This window comes from Cajanus cajan, chromosome 1 (genome assembly GCF_000230855.2).
Source record: "Cajanus cajan strain Asha chromosome 1, NIPB_CcT2T_4, whole genome shotgun sequence".
NCBI lineage: Eukaryota > Viridiplantae > Streptophyta > Magnoliopsida > Fabales > Fabaceae > Cajanus > Cajanus cajan.
In genome coordinates, this window is record NC_138517.1 from 86546384 (window position 1) to 86571865 (window position 25482).

The 25482-nt window shown below is 27.7% G+C and overlaps 3 protein-coding genes and 1 pseudogene across 3 annotated transcripts; all 4 read right to left on the reverse strand.

Annotated features, from left to right (window-relative positions):
* Positions 1-641: 641 nt before the first annotated feature.
* Positions 642-4858, reverse strand: LOC145952984 (adenylate-forming reductase 03009-like). The gene has a single exon (XM_083066174.1). It carries the CDS (start codon positions 2597-2599, stop codon positions 995-997), a length of 1605 nt encoding a protein of 534 aa, XP_082922300.1. The 5' UTR covers positions 2600-4858; the 3' UTR covers positions 642-994.
* Positions 4859-5001: 143 nt separating this feature from the next.
* On the reverse strand, positions 5002-7010 carry LOC109817763 (GDSL esterase/lipase At5g45910). The gene is made up of 5 exons (XM_020383105.3): positions 6691-7010; positions 6316-6537; positions 6057-6202; positions 5657-5930; positions 5002-5443 (listed from the first exon to the last, which is right to left on the reverse strand). The coding sequence occupies exons 1-5, from the start codon at positions 6938-6940 to the stop codon at positions 5211-5213; spliced, it is 1125 nt and encodes a 374-aa protein (XP_020238694.1). The 5' UTR covers positions 6941-7010; the 3' UTR covers positions 5002-5210.
* A 9238-nt stretch (positions 7011-16248) lies between these two features.
* Positions 16249-18692, reverse strand: LOC145949160 (GDSL esterase/lipase At5g45910). The gene is made up of 5 exons (XM_020383100.3): positions 18396-18692; positions 18020-18241; positions 17763-17908; positions 17160-17433; positions 16249-16947 (listed from the first exon to the last, which is right to left on the reverse strand). Exons 1-5 carry the CDS (start codon positions 18643-18645, stop codon positions 16718-16720), a joined length of 1122 nt encoding a protein of 373 aa, XP_020238689.2. The 5' UTR covers positions 18646-18692; the 3' UTR covers positions 16249-16717.
* Positions 18693-21345: 2653 nt separating this feature from the next.
* LOC109817759 (GDSL esterase/lipase At1g28590 pseudogene) lies at positions 21346-22468 on the reverse strand (annotated as a pseudogene).
* Positions 22469-25482: the final 3014 nt, after the last annotated feature.

A 25482-nucleotide genomic window follows, 5' to 3' on the forward strand; every position in this document is an offset into this window, starting at 1 on the left:
AAAACTCAAGTCCCACATCGACTAGAAATTAGATAATTAAATAGTATATAAGTGGAAAACAACTCTCACCTTACAAGCTAGTTTTGTAGGGTTGAGTTAGGCTTAAATCCACCATTGATACATGCATCATGGGTATGAGGGGGTCAATCCTAAATCATTAAAAAGGGTCACTTACCATTTGTTCACGTACCAAGCTCAATAGTGCTGGACGTGAGGGGAGTATATTAGAAAAAATTCAAGTCTCACATCGACTAAAAACAATAATTTTTTACTAAGGGAATAAAATCTGGGTCCCCATCCCCGCCCGCGGCGGGATTCGGGTTTGCTCGTCCCGCCCCGGCTCCTATTTTTTTTTTTAAATAAATATGAACAATTTTTAAAAAAAATAAAAGAAAAGTAAAATAAGATAAATTTTTACATATAAATATTTTTAATTTTGGTTTATATATATAAAAATATTTTTTTAATTATATTATTAAGTGGGGCGGGGTGGGTATTAACATCCCCGTCCCCGTCCCCGCCCCCGATTTTATCAATCGGGGAAAACCTGAACCCGAACCCAACCCGAACCTGATAAACACGAGTTTTTTTCATCTAAATCGGGGCGAGTATCCACGGGTTAGATTCCCATGCTTATTGTTGACAATTGTTTTGTAGTGTTGTCAATTTTCTATTTTCAAAGCGTTAACTAAAATCCAGCGGAAGACTAAATTACCGGAAGAAAAAGATGTTTGTGAAAGGCCATGGATGGGGAGTATATATGGGCCTGACCCAGAAGGGCTCACAAAAGATCAGAAAATCATCAGATAATATTTGTGTACCATTAAGAATCGTTCCATTTTGACATATAGTTGCGAAACATACACGTTTCTTTCTTAAATAGGGTATATGTATGATGTTTAAATCGATAAAATAAAGAGTTCTGAAGTATTTCTCCAAGCCTAGGTAGGAGAAAAGAATTAAACAAGAAATAGAGTAAGAGAGGAAAAAGAAACTAGGAATCCCATATGGGACCGAAGGCTGCAATTCCAACATGTTTGCATGCATTCACAACATCTCTGCTTCCTTCTGGATTACTGGTGACAATGACCACTTCAACACCCCAATTCTTTGCAGCGGAGACACTCAAATGAGAGACGTTTGGCCTACCCAGCACAGCAGTATCATGGAGTATGACCTTCCCTTTTGGGTACCCACTTACCATTTCTTTAATTTCCTTACCGAAGTTTTGTTCAATCCCCTTAGCCACCCAAAGTAAGTAAACATCCGCTTTACATGGCTGCAAAAGGAAGGAAAGAAAGACACAAATTCCTGAGCCAGTGGCCACCAACAAGACCTTCCCATACATGTTCACCAAATAAGGGAGGCCAGCGAAGTGCACTTGGCGAACCCACAAATGGGTTGGTGGGTTTGAGACCAAAGACTTTGTGAAGTCACCAACTGCACCAGCCAGCATCATGTGCTCTTTCTTCCCATCTGATATTATTCCAAAGGCATGCCACTCAGACAGTGGAGAGGGGCTTATCCTTCCAAGTATCCCAGCCTTTATTCCTCCCTCAAACCTTATCATCGAAGCATGCCCAGAAGCACTTGACACTTTCACACCCACACGTCTCACTGTCAACCATGGCATTATTATAAGAACCGTGATGCCCACCGTGACCCAAAACTCTTGGCTTTTCACCACCCTTGATCCGAGTTCTTTTGAGTAGGATCTGCTTTTAGGGTCATAAGAGATTGTGAGCATGATGAAGGCCCAAAGGAGACACAAGGCCATCCATCCTGCAAAACGATGTGTCCTCTCGAACACATTGTGGTGGAGATGCCGAACAAGTGGGAATGCAGCCAAAGATGTGAGACAAAGAAGGGCAAGAATGGAAGAGGAGACACCGATAATCAACGTTGAAGTGTTGTCTCTATCTTTAAGAGTGAGGACTAGTGCGTACACCAGCCATGCAATTGAAGACACGCCACAACCACTGTGTATGCCTCCAAGGCTTTGTAGAAGAGAAGTTGTAGCTGTTTTGAGGAAGAGAGGGACCCATGACCTCCCAAGAGTCTTTACTGCAACCCAAAACACAACACGCAAGAAGGCCTCGCTTCGACAGAGAGTCAAAGCGAGTATGTTACCAATGGAGAACAAAGCAGCCCTGTTCCTTGCATAGGGAAAATGCCCTGTGCTTGCAAGAACCAAGCCAGTAACGTTCAGGGCCAAGCACATAACGAAAAGTCGCTTGTAGACCGTGAACAAGCCTTGATCTAAAAGTATGACAGAAACTCTTGATTCGTTTTTTCTAGCAGGCTTGGATGGTTGCTGAGACTTGTGAAGTGGGTTTTGTTTCTCGATGTCGAGGTTTTCTTCAGGGATGATTCCAAGGGCATGTTGTTCTTCATCGTCGAGGTCACAGAAATGGCTACTGGCCTTACTGGAGGATCTTTGAGTTGAAGAAGGGAAGACTCTTGAAGTGGCAAAAAAAGACCAAAATGGTTTGGTGTTTGAAGGGTTTTGGGGTGTAATTGTTATGGCAAAGGGATCAGCATGAGGTTTCACCTCAAAGGCTACGCCTCGACAGCTTGAGAATCTTACTGGGCTTTGCATGATTCTTGGATGGCCTCTAAGAGGGTTTCTTACTTGTAGTTTGGGGTTGGCAAATGATGTTTCTATTTATAGACATCACTACGTTATTGCCGTATAGCTGACGTTGTATTCTATTATTATTTGGTTCATCATAGTATTACTTTCACGTTTGAACATGTCAATTTGGAGAAATTATGCCATGCTCCGCAAATGACATGATCCTTTTGATTGCTTAGAATATTCATGATTCGGATTTTTTTAAATATCTAAATTTAATTAAACCGATTGATTTTATATAAATAGATTAGTTAATCAATTTTTTTTATAAAGTGGATTTATTTTAAAAATATAAATTAAATTTTTTAAAATTGAATTAATTCAGTGCATTGTAATTATCCACTTTATATTTATATAGATCGATTTTTTTAAAAAAAATTGAACTAAATTAAACTAATTCACTTTGTTTATTTTTAAAAATTAATAAACAAATAAAAAGCTTTTCCATATTTTTATATATATTAATATGTGAAGATTGATAGGAAATAATAGGGATACGAATAATTCACGAATTCGATCCAAATCGACTCAATGAATTTAGAACTGATCCAACATAGTCTAATTAAAATTCAACACAATACAAGTCAAATAACAGATTTTGTATTCTTTTTTTTTTTTTTATCTATAATCCAATTCGATTCAATCATATAATAATAATAATAATAATAATTTAGTATTTTTATGACTACTTGCTCAAGTCTATTATTTGTCATCATTAACGAATTTTGTATTTTAAGGTTGATAACATTGTAATAATATAATATATTTATTTTAAAATTTAATTTATATCATTATTTACTTTATAAGTTTATAACATTACATTTGAAACAAAATATCAAATGATTTACATTAATTATAAAATATTTTTTTAAAATAAATAAATTTAATTATGTTTGACTCAATTAATCCAACCCAATTTAACTCATTCGTAATCGATTTGAATTGGTTAAATTTAAAAAAGAAATGCACAAATTCAACCTAACTCAATTTAATTTGTTAAATTTTTGTTGAGTTGGATAACACATCCATCTAAATTCGATCTAGCCTGACTCACTTACATCCTAGATAGTATGAGATCTTTTATGTTATATTTTTTTTTTGTCCACAAATTAACTACTCCAAAAATGTTTTGTTAATTATATTTATACAACCAATTTTTTTCTTCCTCTTTTCTATTATTTTTTTTTATCCTTTTTATTATATTTCCTATCAATTATCATGATCTTCGTTTTTTCTCTTTTTATTTTTTTTTCTTTCTATTTTCTACATTTATCCACCTCAAAATCGAAGTATATCTTCATTTTTCACTTTCGCGTTCTTTTCTCCCCTTTGTGCACATTTTGCCGTCGTCTCTCCCACTTCTAACGACCTTAAAATTTCCAGTATTTTTTTTTTTTGGCGCTGTTGAGCACGGCAGTGTCAAGCTTTGGTCTCATTTTCTCCTCCTTTTGTCAATATATTAGTATGAGGTATTTGTAAAATGTCTCAAATATATTTCTGCTTAAGTTTTGGATTTTATGGAGCCAAAAATGTGTGGTGTGGTTAAGCATTTAGCGGCCACACCATTTAAGGACCAAAAAATTAGTTAAAAAGTGAGAGTGGTTTAGAATAAAAGAGGTGGATACAATAATACCAAGATAGAAATAATAGAATAGATAATTATTTAAAAAGTGAAAATGATTTAAAAAAAAAGAAATATAAATAAGCTAATTAGAAGTAATTATAACTTTTAAATGTAAAGCAGTTTAGCAATTGTATATAAAAAATATAGAATCATTTTTATATAAGTATAGATAATTTGATAGTTTTGTTGTTCTAGAAACATGAATGGAAAGTAACAAAGTAATAAGTTGATAGTTCTAACACTTTGTTAGTTAATTAACGATAAAAAGAATAGAGAAAAAAAATGACAAAGATAGAGAAAAAAAAGGTGGTTTAAAAATGTGAATAAGAATTAAAAAAATGTGAAAAATTCTCCCAACTTATTTATTTAGTCAAACGAAATTGTTAGTAAAAAAACTATGAAAATTATATACAAAAACTTTTTTAACTGCCCTGGCTCAACCAATATTTCAAACTACTACTTCAAATAAAGAAAATAAATATTGAAAAGTAGATAAGTTTTCTCTTCTCAGTTGTCACCCATAACCACGAATCATAAATCTCATGTGAAGCGCAAAGTTTATGATCACGTGGGTTTTAGAAAAAGTTTTCTCCTTAATAATCTCCAAGTTTCAAAAAATGACATGCATTTCTCCGCTCACTCTCTCGTCTCTATTTCTTTGGTCCTTAAATCATCCACCCATCATATCCAAATATGAAGATGAGCTGAACCCACAACGTTTGAATGCCAATGCTACACTTGGTACTAGTCAACAAAGAATTGCTATTGAAAGTTCAGGTCCTACATAGATGCATTTGATTGGGAATCAAATTTATTGTAAAAAGCTTTGAGCCACTATTATAATCCAGGCATTACTACGTTAAATCTGCCAAACATTTTATTACAAGGAGGTCACTATTATAGATTTTTTCCCGATGCAGCGAGAAAATTTGTTGATAGCTAGCATAAACTCTAAGCTATCTTATTGGGAGAGGTCTTGAGGGGAGGATATGAGAATGGACCGTTAACTAGACCTTGGGCAATGTATCTATAAGCTGCTTCTGTCAAATGAAATCCATCCCAGTTTGCATATGTGGACGAATTTGCACATGCTTTTGAACCATTGTGACCACACCTTGCGGACATATTGAAATTGTAGGGTCCACCTCCGCCACAGCATGCTCTCAACGCTCCATTAGTAAACCCTGTGCATGCATTTAAGGTATGCCAATTTAGGTGAGTTCAATAATTAGAAAAGAAATTGGTCTACCCACTACCCAGCGACACTGACAAAATTTTCAAAAAGAAAACACATAAAATAATTTAATTGGTAAATCTATTGCGTTCAAACATACTATACTGAAGGGTAGCTAGGTAGGATAAATGAAAATAAAAAATAAAACTAATTAAGGACTGACCATGGTGTCCTGGTGCATGGTAAAAACGATTGGCAGCACCATAATAATCAGCATACAGTATCCTTGCTTGAGGATTCTTCTGCCTTACTGTCTCCAAAGCTTGGTTGAGTTGCTTGTTGTAGTACGCTGCAAAACCATTGAAAGTTTTCAAGCATCCACTTTCATCATAGTCCTCCTTGTTCCCACTTCTAAATAAAGTTAGGTAGAACGCAGAGCATCCAATTGGAAAATTCCCTGGCACCAATAGCTCTCTTGCTCCTTCAGCTATCAATTCCTGGCAAAATAAGGGGTAGAAAGTAGAATGAATTTGATGAATAGAATATTACATTAATGTAATTGCTATCAGAATTGCTTTTTTAACAAATTGATTTGAGACAGATATTAGTGTCTAAAAGAATACACTGATAGCCCTTGTTATTGCTTCAACGACCGGAGGAACGATAGCTTGAAGTTGAGTAATATTTCCCGCAAAGGCAGCATAGTTGATATCGTTACCGCCTATCTCCCCCACCAGAAAGAGAGAGCGACTGAAGTAGCTATCACAATCTGTGACATGTAAGTGGACAAAAATTGAATTCAAATTTTAATTTTGGAAACTTCATAAAAGTCATACATATGCAAGTGTTTGCTTTGGTGGTCAATATTAGCATATATGTTACCTTGTTTGGTGGTGCAAAGGGAGGGTTTCAGCTTCTTAAACCAGTCAAGCTGAATGCTCAATGAGTCATTTGTCCATAGAAATTTCTCAAGACCTGCCTTGATGAAGAATTTTGAATCAAGCGCTGTGGCTCCAGCTACGGCAAAATTTACTCCAGCATGAATGTTTTGGTCTTTGGTTAGTGCCAGATAGGGTGGTAAAAATGGCAACCCATATGCCTCAGCTACATTCAAAATTCATCAAAACTGAAGTGAGTATTACATAATGAGCTTAACTATATGTATAGTATATCATTACTATTTTATTTTCTTCTCTCCCTTTTAATTAGATGCGAGAGATAGTGGTTATTGTTTCATATCACAAACCTACCACGTACCTATAAAATCAATCACTAGTCGTCCATCTGAGCAACGACCGGTTGCATGTTTAAAATAGGTTCGACCATAAGGAAACTTTCCGATAACTGGAAATCTGATGGCACCAGAGTCAAGAAAATTGCCAGTGTCACTTATAGAATCACCAAAGTTGAAAATTGCATCATATGGACGAGAAGTAGAAATTGAAGCAACTTTTTCAAGGAAACAAAATGTGAAGGAAGCAATGACTAGCAGAATATAAATCTTCATGGTGTATAGATGAAGATCAGAAGATGGTTGAACAAGAAAACGTATATAAGTTGAGTATAAATGATTAATTATGGGGTAGAGTTATATAAACCAATTATACAGTTGAGCTTTAAATATTGCAGCGTTCTTTTTTCTTCTCACCTTTCCGTTTGATGTGTGTGTCACTTATTGGTCAAACTATTAGATTCAAGAAAAAATAATCGTTCGTTGTAAAATTTGTGCTATTAACTGAAGTTTTTAATTTATGGATAAAAAAAATGAAATTTCCAATTTGATTTAAAAGAGGTATTGTTAAGCATTTTTTTAAAGAATTAATAAGTAACATTTTTTTTTATTAAAAATTACATTAAAAAAATTATACGAATACACTTCTCAATAAAAACTTTGTTTTTTTTTAATTTTTTATTTTTTATTTCTTAACCAAAGTCCTTACATTTTTCAAATAAAAACTGAAGTTTTTAATTTAGGATTTTTTTATCTTGTACAATTTGCACAAGTAACATTAAATATCCACTTTTAAAGCATTTTCATCATCTAATTAATTACTCATCCCATTTTTTTTTTGTAAAATTTTATTTTTATTTACTTGTTATTTTCAAATTTTAAGACAATATTAATTGTTGTGTTAATAATTATTATCTCCGTTTCTGTTTTAAAGACTCAACTTAAATTAATTAATTATTTATTTTTATATAAAATTCAATTCATATTATCTTACATATTTATTTTTGTTCTCTTAATTTAGTAAAATGCATTAATTATAAATCCTTTAAAAATATGCAATCTAATTGACTAAAAAAAATATGAATATTAATTAGGAGAGATAAATTGTATAGGATATGCATTCTAATTTGTTAGAAGATATATGAAAGACAAATATATAAGAATAGTTTTAAAATATATATATATATATATATATTAACAAGACAAATTTATTGTTATTGACTTAATAGACTACTTTTCTTAATCTTGATGAATTAGATAATTGAGTGTTATATATAGAAATAGAGGACTACAAAAAAGATTGGATTTAGCAACCACCAAAATCGGTCGCTAAATTGTTAAAATCGGTCGCTATTTGTCTTAGCGACCGAATTTAAGTAGTCGCAAAAATCCTAGTCGCAAAGCTATATAGCGACCAAAAAATTTTCGGGAAATTTTGGTTTAGTGACCGAAAATTTTGGTCGCAAAATGGTTGCAATGATTTTGGTCGCTGATGTGTATGGGGACCAAATTAGTGACCGAATAAATCGGTCGCTAAATCGGTCGCTAAAGATTTATTTTTTATTTTATTAAATTTTATAGATGTTGCAAATTCGGTCGCTACGAAATACTCATATTTGGCCTCTCAAGGATTCTATTTCACAATACTTCACTTTTCAGCATGTTTTGTCCTTAATTACACAATTTTTGGGAAACTTTCCAGAAGGTCACCCATCCCTATATTACTCAAAGTCAAGCACGCTTAACTGTGGAATTCTTATGAGATAAGCTACAGAAAGGCATATGCATATTGTCAGTATAGGTAGTACAAATTAATTCATTTAAGTCATCCTCAAATATACAATCTCATACTTATACTATCTTTGGATCCCTCTCATTTCGGTGTATCCGAACCGTTATAAAAATATAATAATATATTTAATAATTATATTACCAATAATAATAATTATATTATATTTAATTAATCTTTATTTATATATACTTACTTTTATAATTAAAAATCTACTTATTTCTATTTAAAATTAACATTATGATACAATTTAAATTATCTATTATAAATTTAAAATTTAAAATAAAAATTTTTATATTTTAAAATGAGAAGGGTTATAATAACACTGGTATAATTTTTACTAAGTATTACATTGTTCAATAACTTTATATTAAATGTGAATTTTGTAAATCCAACCGTTAAATTGAAAGTTCATATCACTTTATATGTTTATATCAAGTTTTGTTAAAATTGAACAACAACTTGAAGGTAATCAAAGTGTCTATATTTTAATATATTTTGAAATGTATATCTTACGTCAATTTTATTTTACAAGAATGAAGTATCAAATCATCTTGAATTCATATAAAATTTTGTATATATGATCTAAGAGTAAAAAACTTTCAATCTAACGGTTGAATTTATAAAATTCACATTTAATATAAAATTATTGAGCGATGTAATACTTAGTAAAAGTTACACCTGTGTTATTATTATAACACTTCTCTTTTAAAATATTATTTTTATAAATTAAATTTTAACATTTTAAATAAATTATTAATTAACTTAATATATTTATTCATCTTAAATCTAAGATATAAAATTCAAAAAATGTATTTATCCTTGTTTTATTTTCTAATTATCAACCATTAATAAAATACTAATTTAAAATCTTATCAAGTTATATCATAATATTTTCATATCAAGTTTAAAACCAGATATTAGTTATAAAATATGTTAATTTGTGTTGGAATTTTATTTCAACATGAAACTTTAAAATAAATGTGCGAATAAAAAAAACTTCGTTAAAACAGTCACATATTCTATTTGATAGAGAAAAAAGCAAGGAAACGCATTGTGATGTATTAAAAACTGATAAAAAAGAACCAGTGGGTGGTTTGCCCAATTAGTTAAGGGAGAAGACTTAAGATTTTCTCCACGTAAGTATGTGTGTGGATTCAAGCTCTACTGTCAGCAATATTAGCCTTTTTAAACAAAGTAGGTGTAATTGTAATAAAAAGGAGGTGTATATATCATAAGTTAAATACTATGAACATCTATGAGTAAATTAAAATCAAAGGATAATAATTTTTTAAAATTCCTAAAAAATATTTCATTTTATAATTGTTTCACAAATTCTTACTAATTTTTGTATAAGTCAATTACTTTTAAACAATGAAACTAACACGATTATATCAATTGAATTAAATGATTAAGCCTAACTTTTAAAATAACAATTGAAATAAAATAAGATTCATGAAAATAATTTCAAAATATATTAGGTAAATAATTTTTATATATAATAAAATTAAAGATAAGGATTAAAATAATCAATGGAGTTAATGTAATATTCATTTATAAATATTTAAATAAATTATAAGTAGCAAGGTATTATTTAATTGATGTTTAAAATAAAATATTTTATAATATCTAAATGAATTGATTTTTAAGATAAACTATTATATATATATATATATATTTAATTAATATAATTTTAAAATATATATGTATAATTAGATATATTTTAAATAAATATTTTTATATTAAAAATTAATTTATCATTAAACAAAATAAAAATATTTCAAAATATGGTTGTTGTTGAATCAGTTTCCCATGGTGAGATCATATTCATATATAATAATAGAATCATGTCTCCTCAAAGAAGCAATATCTACCCCAAAGTAGTACGAGCATAATCGAAGATAAATGGTATAACGTATTTTAAGTAATTGATCTCATGTGTTATTGGTGTATATATTTATATATATATATATAATTTTTATTTTATAATTTTTATTTATTAAACTAATGGAACATTAATTATATTTTATCAATTTTAGATTTGTTTGATAAATTTTTATTAATCCTTATATAAGCCAATTATTTTTAATTTAATGGAACTAACATGTATATATCAATTGAACTAGATGTTTTAGTCAATTTTGAAAATAATAATGAAAATAAAATAAGATTTATGAAAAGAAGTTTATTTATCTTAACAAAATTGGAAAACACAATAAATTATGTATTTTCATATTATCTAATAATGTAATAAAATATTAAGCATGGTAAAAGAGAAATAAATTTCTCAAGAGAAAAATAAATAAATTTTCTACATAAACTATTATTTAAATTAGTCTATTTTAAAAAAAAAGATTCAATAAAAAGATTATTATTTAATTTTCATTTATAACATTATATTAATTATCTATTTTAAATTATATAATTTGTATTATTTTAAAAAAATATTAATTTTATTAGGAGGGTATTGATTTTTATTATTTCTTATCATTAATATTTTTATCATTATAAAAATAATATTATATATTTTTATATTTGCTTTCATTTAAAAGAAATATATTTCTAAATTTTTTAAAAAATTTACATTTAGCGACCGATTTTAATTTGGTCGCTAAAAACATTTAAATAATAATTTTTTTATTTATTTTTTTAGCGATCGATTTTAATTTGGTCGCTAAAATTATTATAAATAATAATATTTTTATTTTTTTAGCGACCGATTTTAATTTGGTCTCTAAAATTATTATAAATAATAATATTTTTATTTTTTTAGCGACCGAAATCAGTTCCGTCGCTATTTTAATCAACAATTATTGTTTTAGCGACCGATTATTTGCCACTAAAAAATTCGGTCGCTAAATTGGTTTCTAACTATAATTTGCAACCAAATGATATTCGGTCGCTAATTATGTTGCTATTAGCGACGAAAAAAAATTGGTCGCAAATTTATTGTTATTGGCTTAATAGACTACTTTTCTTAATCTTGATGAATTAGATAATTGAGTGTTATATATAGAAATAGAGGTACTATATCCTAACATCTAACTTAACTTTTTATTAATTTATATTCACAGCTAATATATATTTATTATAAAGAAAAAATAAAGGAAAATATAATAGAAAACATAAAAATCATTCAATACCTTAAATTGATAGATACAAAGGAATAAAGGTAGTATAAAACTTTAAAAAACACAAAATTAATTCACTCATAAGTATTTATTTAACCTATCTCTTCTTTTATTATAAACTATTCTTTTATTTTAGAGTTTAACTGTTTGACATTTTTTCTTGATCTATGTACAGCTTTTGTGTCCTTCATTGTTCATAGTTTCTTTAACTTCTACCCCGTCCCTGATTATAAGATTTTTTCAATTAAATTATATATCTCTTAAAAATACTTAATTTAGTTAAAAACATTATATATGTCAACATTTTAAACTATTTTCAAAATTAACCTTCTCTTTTTTTACTTAATTATTTTTTACTTAATTAATTAATATTTAAAAAAAGAATGATGCCAAACTAGGTAGGAGATATCGATTTGTATTTATCTTTTTAATCCTAATAAGAGATAATGTTTTAATCTAACAAATTTCAAATATTTATTATTTCTCGTCTATAAAAATTGTTAATTAAATAAAGACGGGTATTACACAACAAAAAATTAATGCGAATGACAATTAGAGAAGAATCTTATAACAAAAGACAAACAAAAATAATGAAAAATCGCTTCTAGAAGTATGATTGAGAATTTTACACGTTTGCAAGATTGACATTTCATGATGAGTGTTTTGGACATTTTATGTTGGTTTGAGATGCGACATAGATCTCGATGACATAAAATATGATAGATCAATACACGACATAGAAAGTTCATATTTTATGTCGAGTGATCATCACCCATCATAGTAGGAGATACAAAATATGAAGATTTAATATATTGACATTCACATTTTATGACGAATGTGACGTTTCTTGTCATAGAATATGATTTTTTTTAATATGTTATTTATTTTATGAATTTTTTCAAACTTGCATAATAGATATATATTCTAGTATATTCTAAATGGTTTAATTCGAAAAATTATTGTTCAGTTCAATACTAATCTATATAATATACACAATATATATCATTTAAATTAAAACAATGTATAAACTAACATTTGTAGCAATAAATCTTGAATTTAATAATAATTGTCATTGATTAACAACAAAGTACACCAATAAAACTAAAATAATATACACAAATTTAACCTCTCTTTCTTTATTATAAACTATTCATTTATTTTAGAGTTTAATTGTTTTCATTTTTTTTTGTTTTATGTATAAGTATAAGATTATTTCAACAAATTGTCCCCTGTAAAAAATAGCTAATTTAGTTAAGAGCATTAAATATGTCAATAATTTAAACTATTTTTTAAAATTAACCTTCTCTCGTTTTACTTAATTGTTGTTCACTTAATTAATTAATAATTAAAAAAAAAAAAGAATGATGTCAAATTAGGTGAAAAATATCGATGTTTATTCATCTTTTCCATTTCTAATAAGCGATAGTGTTTTAATATAATAAATTTTAATCATTTATTATTTTTTTTTGCATATAAGAATTGTTAATCGGTTACTTTGGTTAGTTTAAAAAAAGTTACACATAGGTAAATTTTATACCAAGTTAGTTTGGTTAGTTTAGTGTATTAGTATTATAGTTAGTGTAGTTATTGGTTATGAAATATAGTTTATTTATTCTATTTAATTGGACTAATTAGGTAGTGCAGTAGTAATTAATAATAAAATTAGTTTAGTGTGTTAGTAATTAGATTAAGTTAATTTTTTTAAGTAATCATATTAATAACATGAAATATCTATCGACTTTATTGATAACTAATTTTTCATTGAAAAATTAATTTAATTGATTAGCTTTTGCATGAGATTTCTCTTTTTAATCACTTTTTTATCTACAAAATTTGAACACAAGAGTTTATTTTAAAAAAATTAAATTTAATACTACTCAAATTAACGACTTGCTGATAGAATAATTAAGTTAAAATAGTGTATTATAGTAATTAAATTAGTTTACATGCACTATTAACTAGCGGAATTAGCCTAAGTTAAATTAGATCATTTAGTTTAGTATGTGCTAAGTTAAGTTAGTTTAGATATTAGTTGAATTAGTTTAGTCTATTACTATAATTAAATTAGATAAAATAAATTAAGTTAGTCTTACTAAGTTAAGTTATTTAGTTATAGGTTAGTGTATTTTATTACAAAGTTAGATTAGTTATTAATTAGTTTAGGATTTCAATAAATTAAGTTAGATTAGTTAGACTAAAATATTATTAAATTAAGTTAGTTTAAGTTAATTAGTTTAATCTATCACTTAAATTAAATTAAATTTAATTAAGTTAGTTTAGTCTTTTTTAGCCATTAAAATTATAATAACAAAATTAGAATTTAAATTTAAGATCACGTGGGTAATATTCCATAGTCAAATTAATTATATTATATCTGACCAAACTTTTTGTTTATATATAGAGTTCATGACACGCTAGTACCATATGTAAAAAAAAATAAAAAAATAATAATAATAATAATAAATAAATAAATAAAAAAAATCAACCTCCAATCACTTAAAAAGTTAGTTTAATTTATTGCTACATTAAGTTATTTTAGATTGTGAACCTCCCAGATACGGTTGTAGACACTTCTAAAGTTAATATTAGACTTTTTTCTTTCTTTCTTTTTTCCAATCACATTATTACTTGTCATATTTATTACTTTTTCTCACTTTCATTCTTATATTTCTTTTATTGAAATCGTACTCTTTCAAAAAGAAAAAAACGCACTTTAAAAAATAAAAGCATAGTCGTAATAACTCTTTGATTAAAAAATGTAATAATTGAGTTTTTAACAATTTTAATTAGATATTTATTAGTATTTATCACAACTTTATAATTATTTTCTAAATAACTCGTTAAATACATTTTATCCTTTATTATTTCCTTTTCTAAGGTATATAGCATATAGACAATGTCAATTTTGTCGTTTGAAAAAAATATTTTTGATTACAAAATAACAAACAAACATGTATTTTTAAGAGTGAAGATTGAAACTAATAATTAAGAATGAAGATTCCTCGCTTGTAATTAGTTTTGTTTGCTGTTCCTTTCTTTTTTATTTATTTTTCTTTTCTCAAAACACCAAAAAGAACATATATTTTTAAGAATGAAGATTGAGAACAATAATTAAGAGAGAAAATGTTATTTAAAAAACAGAAAAGTCTTTCTAATTAATGATATGATACTTTTCTAGTTCTGAAAAAAGGAACGGAAAGTGGCAAAGTGAGCGGGTATTCCTGACAATTTGTTTAGTTAAAGATTAAAAAAAATGGAGAAAAAAGAAATGACAGAGATGGAGAAAAAAAATGTAGTTTGAAAATATATTATTTAGATGAATAAGAATTAAAAAAAATGTGAAAAATTCTCCCAACTTATCTAGTCAGATGAAATTGTGAGTATCAAAACAATATAAAAATTATATACAAAATCTGTTTTAACTGCCCTAGCTCAACCAATATTTTAAACTATCGCTTCAAACAAAGAAAATTAATATTGAAAAAATATATAGATTTATTTTCTCTACTCAGTTATCAACCCATAACCACAAATCTCAAAATCTCATGTGAGATGTATTCAGGTAGGGTTTGACCAAGGAGAAGGAGTATACCGAGAACTCTTTCATTCCCTACTAAGGACTATTCAAATAAACACCGACAATATAGTAAAAACATAAAATAAGTGTAATCAGATGATTAATATGTTGGTTTTATATGGTGGATGTAAAGATGGAAAATCTGAAGAACCAAAAAAATTTGTTAGATAAGTTTTTCTTAATGCGTGATGACACTGATCTTAAAAATTTATCCGTGATATACGTATAAGTGCCGCTCCAAGAAACAATTGGGAGCTCGTGTGAAGTTCGCAAATAATTCAAAAGTTAAAGAGAAAATTCAACTAAGCTAATCTAACTGATAGAGAATAAAATATTTGAGTTAGATAAAATTTAATAAAATAGATAAAATTTTGAAGACCGAGTCAAAATTAAAACGACCATGTTTTGGATAAGATTTGTCTCAATTAAACAAAATAATTTAAAGTAATAAAAAAAATTTAAATCTCATTTTTTGCACTACAATGGATTTACAAGGGCCATTTTCATGAATTTGAATCCTTTCCTGCAATTTTCTCTCTCCAGTAACATTAATAGTCATTAGATATATCTAATGGCTCAAATTTAATCATTTAAGAAATTCCATTAATTATAAGATTAAATTTGAGCCATTAAATATATCTCATGACTATTAATATTACAGGAGAGAGGCTAGAAAGAAAAAATTGCAAGAGAGAATCCAAATTCCATTTTCATGGGATACTAGTCCAACATCCATTACTTACCTCATTTAAAATATAAAAAGCATTTTGATCTATAAAGACTTGAGTCTTATTATAAGGATCAATCAATGACACTTTTTTTGAAATACACATATATCACACACATATGTAACAATAAAGTTTGTCATCAAAATCCAAACTCAGTGAAGATTAATACAAATAAAGATTTGTTAAGGTAAAAATATACTTTTAGATCATATTTATTACAATATTAATTATATGTCATCTTGATAATACTTTTAACTTTTTGCAAATAGACTCCTTTCCTTTCTAAGGTAGGTAAGGCCAAAGGCATTTACTGAAATTGAAAAGGTAAGATTGAAAATATATATCCCATTTAGACAAAGTAGACAAAAAATATCATCCTTTAAATAGGAAAAGCCGAAGACAATGAGAATACGAGATAGACATTAATGAAGACTTATGGAGGAACATTAGGAGCTTTAGGAATAATGATAAAATTACTCTTGTCCCCCCTGTGCAGATACAAGGCGCAAAATTTATCACGTAGATTCTGCACCCTTTTTCTCTCCTTAATAATCCATCAAAGTTTCAAAAACAAGTCATCCACCCATCATTTGAAGCCAAATGCTACACTTGGTACTAGTCAACAAAGAATTGCTATTGAAAGTTCAGGTCATGCATATATGCATTTGAATGTGAATCAAATCTATTGTAAAAAGCTTTGAGCCACTATATATACTAGAATCCAGACATTACTATGTTAATATCTGCCAAACATTTTATTACAAGGAGGTTACTATTATAGATTTTGATCGACGAAGCGAGAAAATTTGCTGATAGCTAGCATCAACTCTAAATCTTAATGGGAGGTGTCTTGAGGGGAGGAGATGAGAATGGACCGTTAACTAGACCTTGGGCAATGGACCTATAAGCTGCTTCTGTCAAATGAATTCCGTCCCAGTTTACATACGTGGACGCATTTGGGCATGCATTTGAACCACTCTGACCACACCAAGTGGACGAATTGAAATTGTAGGGTCCAACTCCACCACAGCATGCTTTCAACGCCCCATCAGTAAACCCTGTGCATGCATTTAAGGTAAGTTCAATAATTAGAAAAGAAATTGGTCCTACCCAGCGAAACATTGAACAAAATTTTCAAAAAGAAAACACATTATAAAATAATTTATTTGATAAACCGATTGCATTCAAACAAGTTGTTCAAACATACTATACTGACTGAAGGATAACTAGAAGGAGAATAACAAATAAAAATAAAACAGAGGACTCTAACCATAGAGAGCTGGTGCATGAAAGAAACGACTGGCAGCACCATAATAATCAGCATACATTATCCTTGCTTGAGGATTCTTCTGCCTTAGTGTCTCCAAAGCTTGGTTGAGTTGCTTGTTATAGTTTGCTGCAAAACCATTGAAAGCTTTCAAGCATCCACTTTCATCGTAGTCCTCCTTGTTCCCACTTTTATATGAAGTTAAGAAGAACGTAGAGCATCCAATTGGAAAATTCCCTGGCACCAATAGCTCTCTTGCTCCTTCTGCTATCAAATCCTAGCAAAATAAAGGGTAGAAAGTATAATGAATTTGATGAAATAAAATATTACAATAATGTAATTGCTATCAGAATTGTTTTCTTAACGAACTGAGTTGAGACATATTTTAGAATGTATAGAATATAACTTTTTAATTAGCTAAAATTCATTGAAATTTACAAAATTCGATAAATCTCGTAACATATTTAATGAAACTCTCAATTTTGTTATTTTTCAATGAATTTCAACAACAACAAAAAAAAGAGAATGTGTTAAGAGGATGTAACATAACATGGTACTATAATACTCCAATAATGAAAAATGCACTTAGAGTTTGATGTAAGATACATTGGTCGCCTTTATTACTGCTTCAACGGCGGGACGAATTGTAGCTTGAAGTTGAGTAATATTTCCCGCAAAGGCAGGATAGTTGATATCGTTACCGCCTATCTCCCCCACCAGAAAGAGAGAGCGACCGAAGTAGCTATCACAATCTGTGACATGTAAGTGGACAAAAATTGAATTCAAATTTTAATTTGAAGCTTCATAAAAGTCATATATATGCAGGTGTTTCCTTTGGTGGTCAATGTTAGTATATATGTTACCTTGTTTGGTGGTGCAAAGGGAAGGTTTCAGCTTCTTAAACCAGTCAAGTTGAATGTTCAATGAGTCCTTTGTCCATAGAAATTTATCAAGTCCTGCCTCGACGAAGAATTTTGAATCAAGCGCTGTGGCTCCAGCTACGGCAAAATTTACTCCAGTATGAATGTTTTGGTCTTTGGTTAGTGCCAGATAGGGTGGTAAAAATGGCAACCCATATGCCTCAGCTACATTCAAAATTCATGGTAAGTGAAGTGCATATTATATAATGAGCTTACCTATATGTATAGTATATCATTACTATTTTATTTTCTTCTCTCCCTTTTAATTAGATGCAAGAGATTGTGGTTATTATTTATATATCCCAAATCTACCACGTACCTATAAAATCAATCATTAGTCGTCCATCTGAACAACGGCCGGTTGCATGTTTAAAATAGGTTTGACCATAAGGAGGGTTTCCGATAAATGGATGTGTGATGGCACCTGATTTAAGAAAATTGCCAGTGTCACTTATAGAGTCACCAAAGTTGAAAATTGCATTATACGGGGGAGAAGTAGAATTTGGAGCAACTTTTTCAGGGAAACAAAATGTGAAGGAAGCAATGACCAGCAGAATATAAATCTTCATGGTGTAAAGATGAAGATCAGAAGATGATAAGTTGAGTATAAATGATTAATTATGGGGTAGAGTTATATAAACCACTTAATATTGCAGCGTTTTTTTCTCACCTTTCCGTTTGATGCGTTTGTGTCTGACACTTGGTCAAACTATTAGATTCAAGAAAAAAGAATGGTGAGTTGTAAGATGTTTGCTGTTAACCGAAGGTTTTTGTTTGCAGAAACGATACATATTCCGAAAAATTTTGGCCGAAAAATCCTCAAATGTTTAAAATTTTAAAATAATAAGATTAAAAAAATATTTTATTTAAAATTTTTTACAAATGTAAATTGAATGATTTGTAATAATGATTTGGAACTGTAATTTAGAATGCATAACACTACTCTTTTATTTATGGTTAAAGAAAAAGTCTTGCATTGGTTAAAGACTTGATAAATATAAATTGCATACACACTTATCAATAAAAAAAGATATTCTTTTTTATTTTTTAACCGTCCTTACATTTTCCAAAAACTGAAGTTTTCAATTTAGGTATTTTTGTCTTGTGCAACTTTGCACATATTAAGTAGATCCACTTTTAAAACATTTTCATTGTCTAATTAGTTATAAAACTTTGAAAAAACTAAATTAACTCACTCATAAGTATTTAACCTAAATATTTAATCACATCTAGTCATAACTATATATCCAAGCCCAAAATGTTATTATAATATTAATATAATGTTATTAAGAGCTAACTATTTTTTTATATGGAATATTTTGAGTTTTATTAAGATTATTTTAATTTTAAATTGAAATAATTACTTTTTATAATTTTAATTTTCAAATATCTTATTATATAAAGTGATTAATATTTAGATAAGCTTTTTCCTCCAAAAAAGGAAAAGTTGTCCAAATCATATTATATAAAGTTGTTAACATTTATAGAAATTTTTCCTTTAAAAAAGTTTGTCTAATAGATGTTACTAAAAAAAAAAAATTACTATGTATAGTGATACACATCTTATAGTAATACAATATGTGTAACTAAATATTACTTTTATTCACACTATAAATATAATATATGTTGATATATTGTAAAATAATGTAAGTAAAAGTTACAATGACATAGAAAATATATTTTTTAATCTCATTAAAAATTAATACTAAAATTGTTTGTGTATATGTATTAAATATATTTATACTTGCATATATTTTATCTAGTGACACTTTTATATATTATATATATAACATTTTTTTTTGTAGTATGTCACTGGTAATCTTTTATTTTAATCATTAATTATTTCAACTATTTTATTCTAATACAAAATCAATTAAAAGTTAATACATACTTATTTAATCTTTACCTCATTTTCTTCATTTTTTCTCTCTTTTTGGTATGTGAAATTTTTTTTTTAGCTATAAATGGAAGTACAAGATTAAGGAAATTTGCCTCTTAGTTTTGCATATTTTCTATTGATCACATGTGAGAATAAAAGTTGTTGTTCAAGTTTTTCTGCAATCCAATTTTTAATTTTAGATCACAGTGTGATGCATGCTTTCTCTCCAATTGAAAATTAAGATTGCAATTTTTTGTGTGTTTTAAATGTAGGTAGCATTTTTTTACCTGTAATTAACACTTTACTTTATAAAAAAAATTATCGCATTTTACTTTAATTGTGATTTTCAACTATTTTTAAAAAAATTAGGAACTATTAACAATTATTTAATATATTAACAAATTAGAATTAAATTTAAATGTGTTTTTGTCTCTATCTATCGTAATTATAAGAATTTAGTCTTCAAATTTTAATTATACAATTTTAATTTCTCAAATATCGTAATTGTGATATTTTGATCTTTTAATTTTTTAACTGAATAATTTTAATCTTAAAATAATATAATTCTATAATTTTAATTTTTCTTATTAAAATATGATATTTTTTTTTGTAGATGAAGTGTTACCAGGTGATATGATATATCGGTAATTTTAATCAAATTTCTTCTAATATATTTATCTTATTTAATACATTTATACTTATATCAAAATATATTAATATATATTGATTTATATTTATGAAATTATTAAATATTAATAATTATTGTATTATTTACTTGATGTGATATATGATTAATATTATAATTTTAATAATTATGAATATTTGAGAAGATGTCCAAATAAATAACACTGAATAACGTATTAAATGACATAACAGCTAAATATAAATGTCTGTATACTATTCAACACACCAGGATCGGACACCAAAACATGCTATACAGAAGATGTATCAAAAACTTTACTTATATCCGATCCAACCAAATTAGTTTGAAGTGTAGTTTTAAAATATTTGTGTGAAAGAAAAGAAGAAAAAAAAGCCTTATAAGTTGAAAAATAGATGGATTTTCTCTTCTCAGTCGGGACCCCCCTAACCACAAATTTCATGTGAAGCGCAAAATTTATTACGTGGATTCTACATCCAGAAAAAATTCTCTCCATGATAATCCATCCAAAGTTTCAAAAAAAAAAAAAAACAAAGAATTATTATTGAAAGTGCAGGTCCTACATAGATGCGTTTGATTGTGACCCTAATTTATTGTAAGACGCTTTATATTAGAATCCAGACATCACTGTTAATATCTGCCAAACATTTCATTATTTGGAGGTCACTATATATTATATAGATTTTTTCCCAATGCAGCGAGAAAATTTGCTGATAGGTAGCATCAACTCTAAGCTATCTTATTGGGAGGGGTCTTGAGAGGAGGAGATGAGAATGGACCGTAAATTAGACCTTCAGCAATGTACCTATAAGCTGCTTCTGTCAAATGAAATCCATCCCAGTTTGCATATGTGGACGAATTTGCACATGCTTTTGAACCATTGTGACCACACGTTGCGGATATATTGAAATTGTAGGGTCCACCTTCACCACAGCATGCTCTCAACACCCCATGAGTAAACCCTGTGCATGCACATCATAAGTTCATAAATCTATTGCATTCAAACATACTGAAGGATAGCTAGGAAGGTAAAATAAAAATAAAATAAAAAAATAAACAAGGACAAAAAAGTAAGGCTAACCATAGTGTCCCGGTGCATGGCAATAACGATTGGCAGCACCATAATAATCAGCATACAGTATCCTTGAATGAGGATTCTTCTGCCTTACTGTCTCCAAAGCTTGTTTCAGTTGTTTGTTACAGTACGCTGCAAAACTATTGAAAGCTTTCAAGCATCCAATTTCATCGTAGTCCTCCTTGTTCTCGCTTCTAAATAAAGTTAGGTAGAACGCAGAGCATCCAATTGGCAAATTCCCTGGCACCAATAGCTCCCTTGCTCCTTCAGCTATCAATTCCTACCAAAATAAGGGGTAGAAAGTAGAATTAATTTGATGGACTAGAATATTACATTAATGTAATTGCTATCATTATTTTTTTTAACAAATTGAGTTGAGAAAGACATTAATATTTAAGAAAAAATGTTGAAACTTTTGAACATATTTTTTTATTGATTAAAATTTATTACAAAATATAAAATTTGATAAATCTGACACTCAATTTAATGAATTTTTCATGATTTTGTGATTTTTTAATAAATTTTGACAAAAAAAATAGTTGTTAAAAAAATGTGACAAAGAGTGTGTTGTTAGCACCCGAATAATAATAAATGCATTTATAATTTGATATAAGATACATTGATGGCCTTTGTTTTATTGCTTCAATGACCGGAGGAACGATAGCTTGAAGTTGAGTAATATTATTTCCAGCAAAGGCCACATAGTTAACATCATTACCACCTATCTCCCCACTAGAAAGAGAGAGTGTTTGAAAAAGCTATCACAATCTGTGACATGTAAGTGGACAGAAATTAAATTCAAATTTTAATATTGGAAACTTCATAAAAGTCATATATATGCAAGTGTTTCCTTTGGTGGTCAATGTTAGTATATATGTTACCTTGTTTGGTGGTGCAAAGAGAGGGTTTGAGCTTCCTAAACCAGTCAAGTTGAATGCTCAATGAGTCATTTGTCCATAGAAATTTTCCAAGTCCTGCTTGAATGAAGAAATTCGAATCAAGCGCTGTGGCTCCGGCTACAGCAAAATTTACTCCAGCATGAATGTTTTGGTCTTTGGTTAGTGCCAGATAGGGTGGTAAAAATGGCAACCCATATGCCTCAGCTACATTCAAAATTCAGGACAATTGAGTATCATAAAAGACCTTATAATTATTTGTATATCTTTTCTATTGTATTTTCTTCTCTCCCTTATAGACGCAAGAATAGTGATTACTATTTACGCATCACAAATCTACCACGTACCTATAAAATCAATCACTAGTCGTCCATCCGAGCAACGACCGGTTGCATTTTTAAAATAAGTTCGTCCATAAGGAAGCTTTCCGATAACTGGAAATTTAATGGCACCCGAGTGTAGGAAATTGCCCGTGTCACTCAAAGAGTCACCAAAGTTGAAAATTGCATCGTATGGACGAGAACTAGAATTTGAAGCAACTTTTTCAATGAAACAAAATCTGAAAGAAGTAATCGCTAGCAGAATATAGATCTTCATGGTTCAATGATGAAGATCCGAAGATGGTTGAGCAAGAAAACATATAATAAGTTGAGTATAAATGGTTAATTACGGGGTTGAGTTATATAAACCACGTATACAATTGAGCTTTAAATATTGCCGGGTTTTTTTTTCCACCTTTCCGTTTACGTGTGATAATTGGTCAAACTATTAGATTCAAGAAAAAGAGAATCGTGAGTTGTAAGATGTGTGCTGTTAACTCAAGTTTTTATTATGGTTATTTGTTGGAAATTATTACATTCTATTTCAGCGGTGAACCATAGAGGAGGATGAAGGCAACTAACAATTATCGTTCAGAATTAAACATAAAAAGCAATTCTGGTTTTACTTCTTTTTCTTTTTTTAACTAAAGAGGAAAATAAAAAATTATTAACTTAAATGATTTGAAATATATGTTTTTTAATCAAGAATTGATATTCCATTTTTGATTTGTAATATAGATAGTTGCAACTGAATATACCACTTTAACAATAAAAAATGAAAATTTTTTAAAGAAGAATGAATTACATATAACTAACAAAATAGAGTTAACTCTATTTATATTATTTCCCGTGATATTATCAGTATACAATCAACTTGCACCCTGTATTATTTATGATCTTTTATTCTTAAATATAAAAGGTCATAAATGGCTAAACTGGAATATAACCACAAACAATTAAGTCAATATCGACTAAGTACATCAGCACACAAAATTGTTATTTAGCGACAAAAAGTAAGCAACTAAATAAATAAAGTCAGCCACAAAACCGATACAATTGGGTCTGATTAGTTGTCAAAATATGAACTATTATATACTATTATAACTTAACTTGCTGTTTGTTATATCAACAAGCTAGGATAGTCTTGTTTAATTCTTTATTTTATATCTTATTAGTCGAATATATTTTTTATCATAAAAAAAGAAGAAATAAATTAGGATGGAACAAAATAAGATATGTCTGTTCCCTCCTTTTTCTATATACATTATGTTATATATTATATTATATTATACAAAATAATAAAATATATATAATAAATATAGCAGCATATATGATATTAAAGATTAATTTATAAAATATATAGCAATATATATTATATGATATTTATTTATATTTTGATATATATAATATTATATATTATTATTTTTTATCAATAGAAATTAGAATGATGGCATCAAAATTTGTACTTTGAATTTTATATATACTATTTTAACCTTTACCACTAAGTTGATCGTAAGGATTAATATTATATACAATAATGTTTGAATAATAATTGTAATTTAAAAATACTGTATATTTTTATAATTCTAAGAAAAGTAATTACATAAATAAAAAATAATTTTGTATAATATAGTTAAAATATTTTTTTAATTTTAAAATTTTAAATTAAAAGTTATTTTTTTAAAAGGTTATATGTAATTTTAATGAAACAGAAAATTTTTTATTTCAACATAATTATCATCATATTTTATTGGTATATATGTTAAATATAAAAATATTGTTTGATTTGTTATCATAATAATATAAATCAAACATTTAATAGGATTAAAATTTATATTCCTTTTATCATAACCTAATCTTATAATATCTCATATATATATATATATATATATAGATATATATATATATATATATATATATATATATATATATATATATATATATATATAATATCCCTTACTGATCGCCAAATGTGGTACTAAATTTGGCAAAGCTAACCAACTCTAAGCCAACTGAACATTATTATTTATTATTATTATTATTATTATTATTATTATTTATTTACTCGTTTTAGAATCATTTATAGCTATATATTGGCTAAGTTGATACTTAATTCTAACTTTTTATGTTTTATAAAAATTAAAATGACAACAACAAATTTAAAATTTAAGATCTTATAAATATTACTCTAAGTAATAATAATTAAAAATTATATTACAATGACAAAAAAAATTCAAGTTTAATTACTAATATATCTTTAATTATTTTTAATTTTTTTAATATATATCTTAAATTTTAGAGACTCAAATATTTTTTTTAAAAAAAATACTTGAATATATTTTTTTTACAACTAGTTGAATATCAAATCTTAAAAAAAATAGATTAGTAGTAAATTAAGGAAGATATGAAAGAGATTAGTGAGAAGAAATTATTAAATGATCCTAAATTACATGATTCTCAACTAATCTTTATATAATATGCATGTAAGTATTATTAAAAAAATTATAAATTAAAAAAAGTACACCGTGAAAAATAATACTAACCTCTGCCAAAGATCATGAGCACATACAATATA

What these genes read in the sequence shown, in the direction of transcription:
- LOC145949160 (XM_020383100.3), bottom strand. Translation starts at nt 18,645, where the DNA reads ATGAAGATTTATATTCTGCTGGTCATTGCTTCCTTCACATTTTGTTTC. An exon ending in CAGTAATAAAGGCGACCAAT is followed by an intron (nt 17,434 to 17,762) that starts GTATCTTACATC and finishes TTATTTTGCTAG; the next exon opens with GATTTGATAGCAGAAGGAGC. An exon ending in TCATGCACCAGCTCTCTATG is followed by an intron (nt 16,948 to 17,159) that starts GTTAGAGTCCTC and finishes ATGCATGCACAG; the next exon opens with GGTTTACTGATGGGGCGTTG.
- LOC145952984 (XM_083066174.1), bottom strand. Translation starts at nt 2,599, where the DNA reads ATGCAAAGCCCAGTAAGATTCTCAAGCTGTCGAGGCGTAGCCTTTGAG.
- LOC109817763 (XM_020383105.3), bottom strand. Translation starts at nt 6,940, where the DNA reads ATGAAGATTTATATTCTGCTAGTCATTGCTTCCTTCACATTTTGTTTC. An exon ending in ACTAGTGATTGATTTTATAG is followed by an intron (nt 6,538 to 6,690) that starts GTACGTGGTAGG and finishes TTTTGAATGTAG; the next exon opens with CTGAGGCATATGGGTTGCCA. An exon ending in CAATAACAAGGGCTATCAGT is followed by an intron (nt 5,931 to 6,056) that starts GTATTCTTTTAG and finishes TTATTTTGCCAG; the next exon opens with GAATTGATAGCTGAAGGAGC.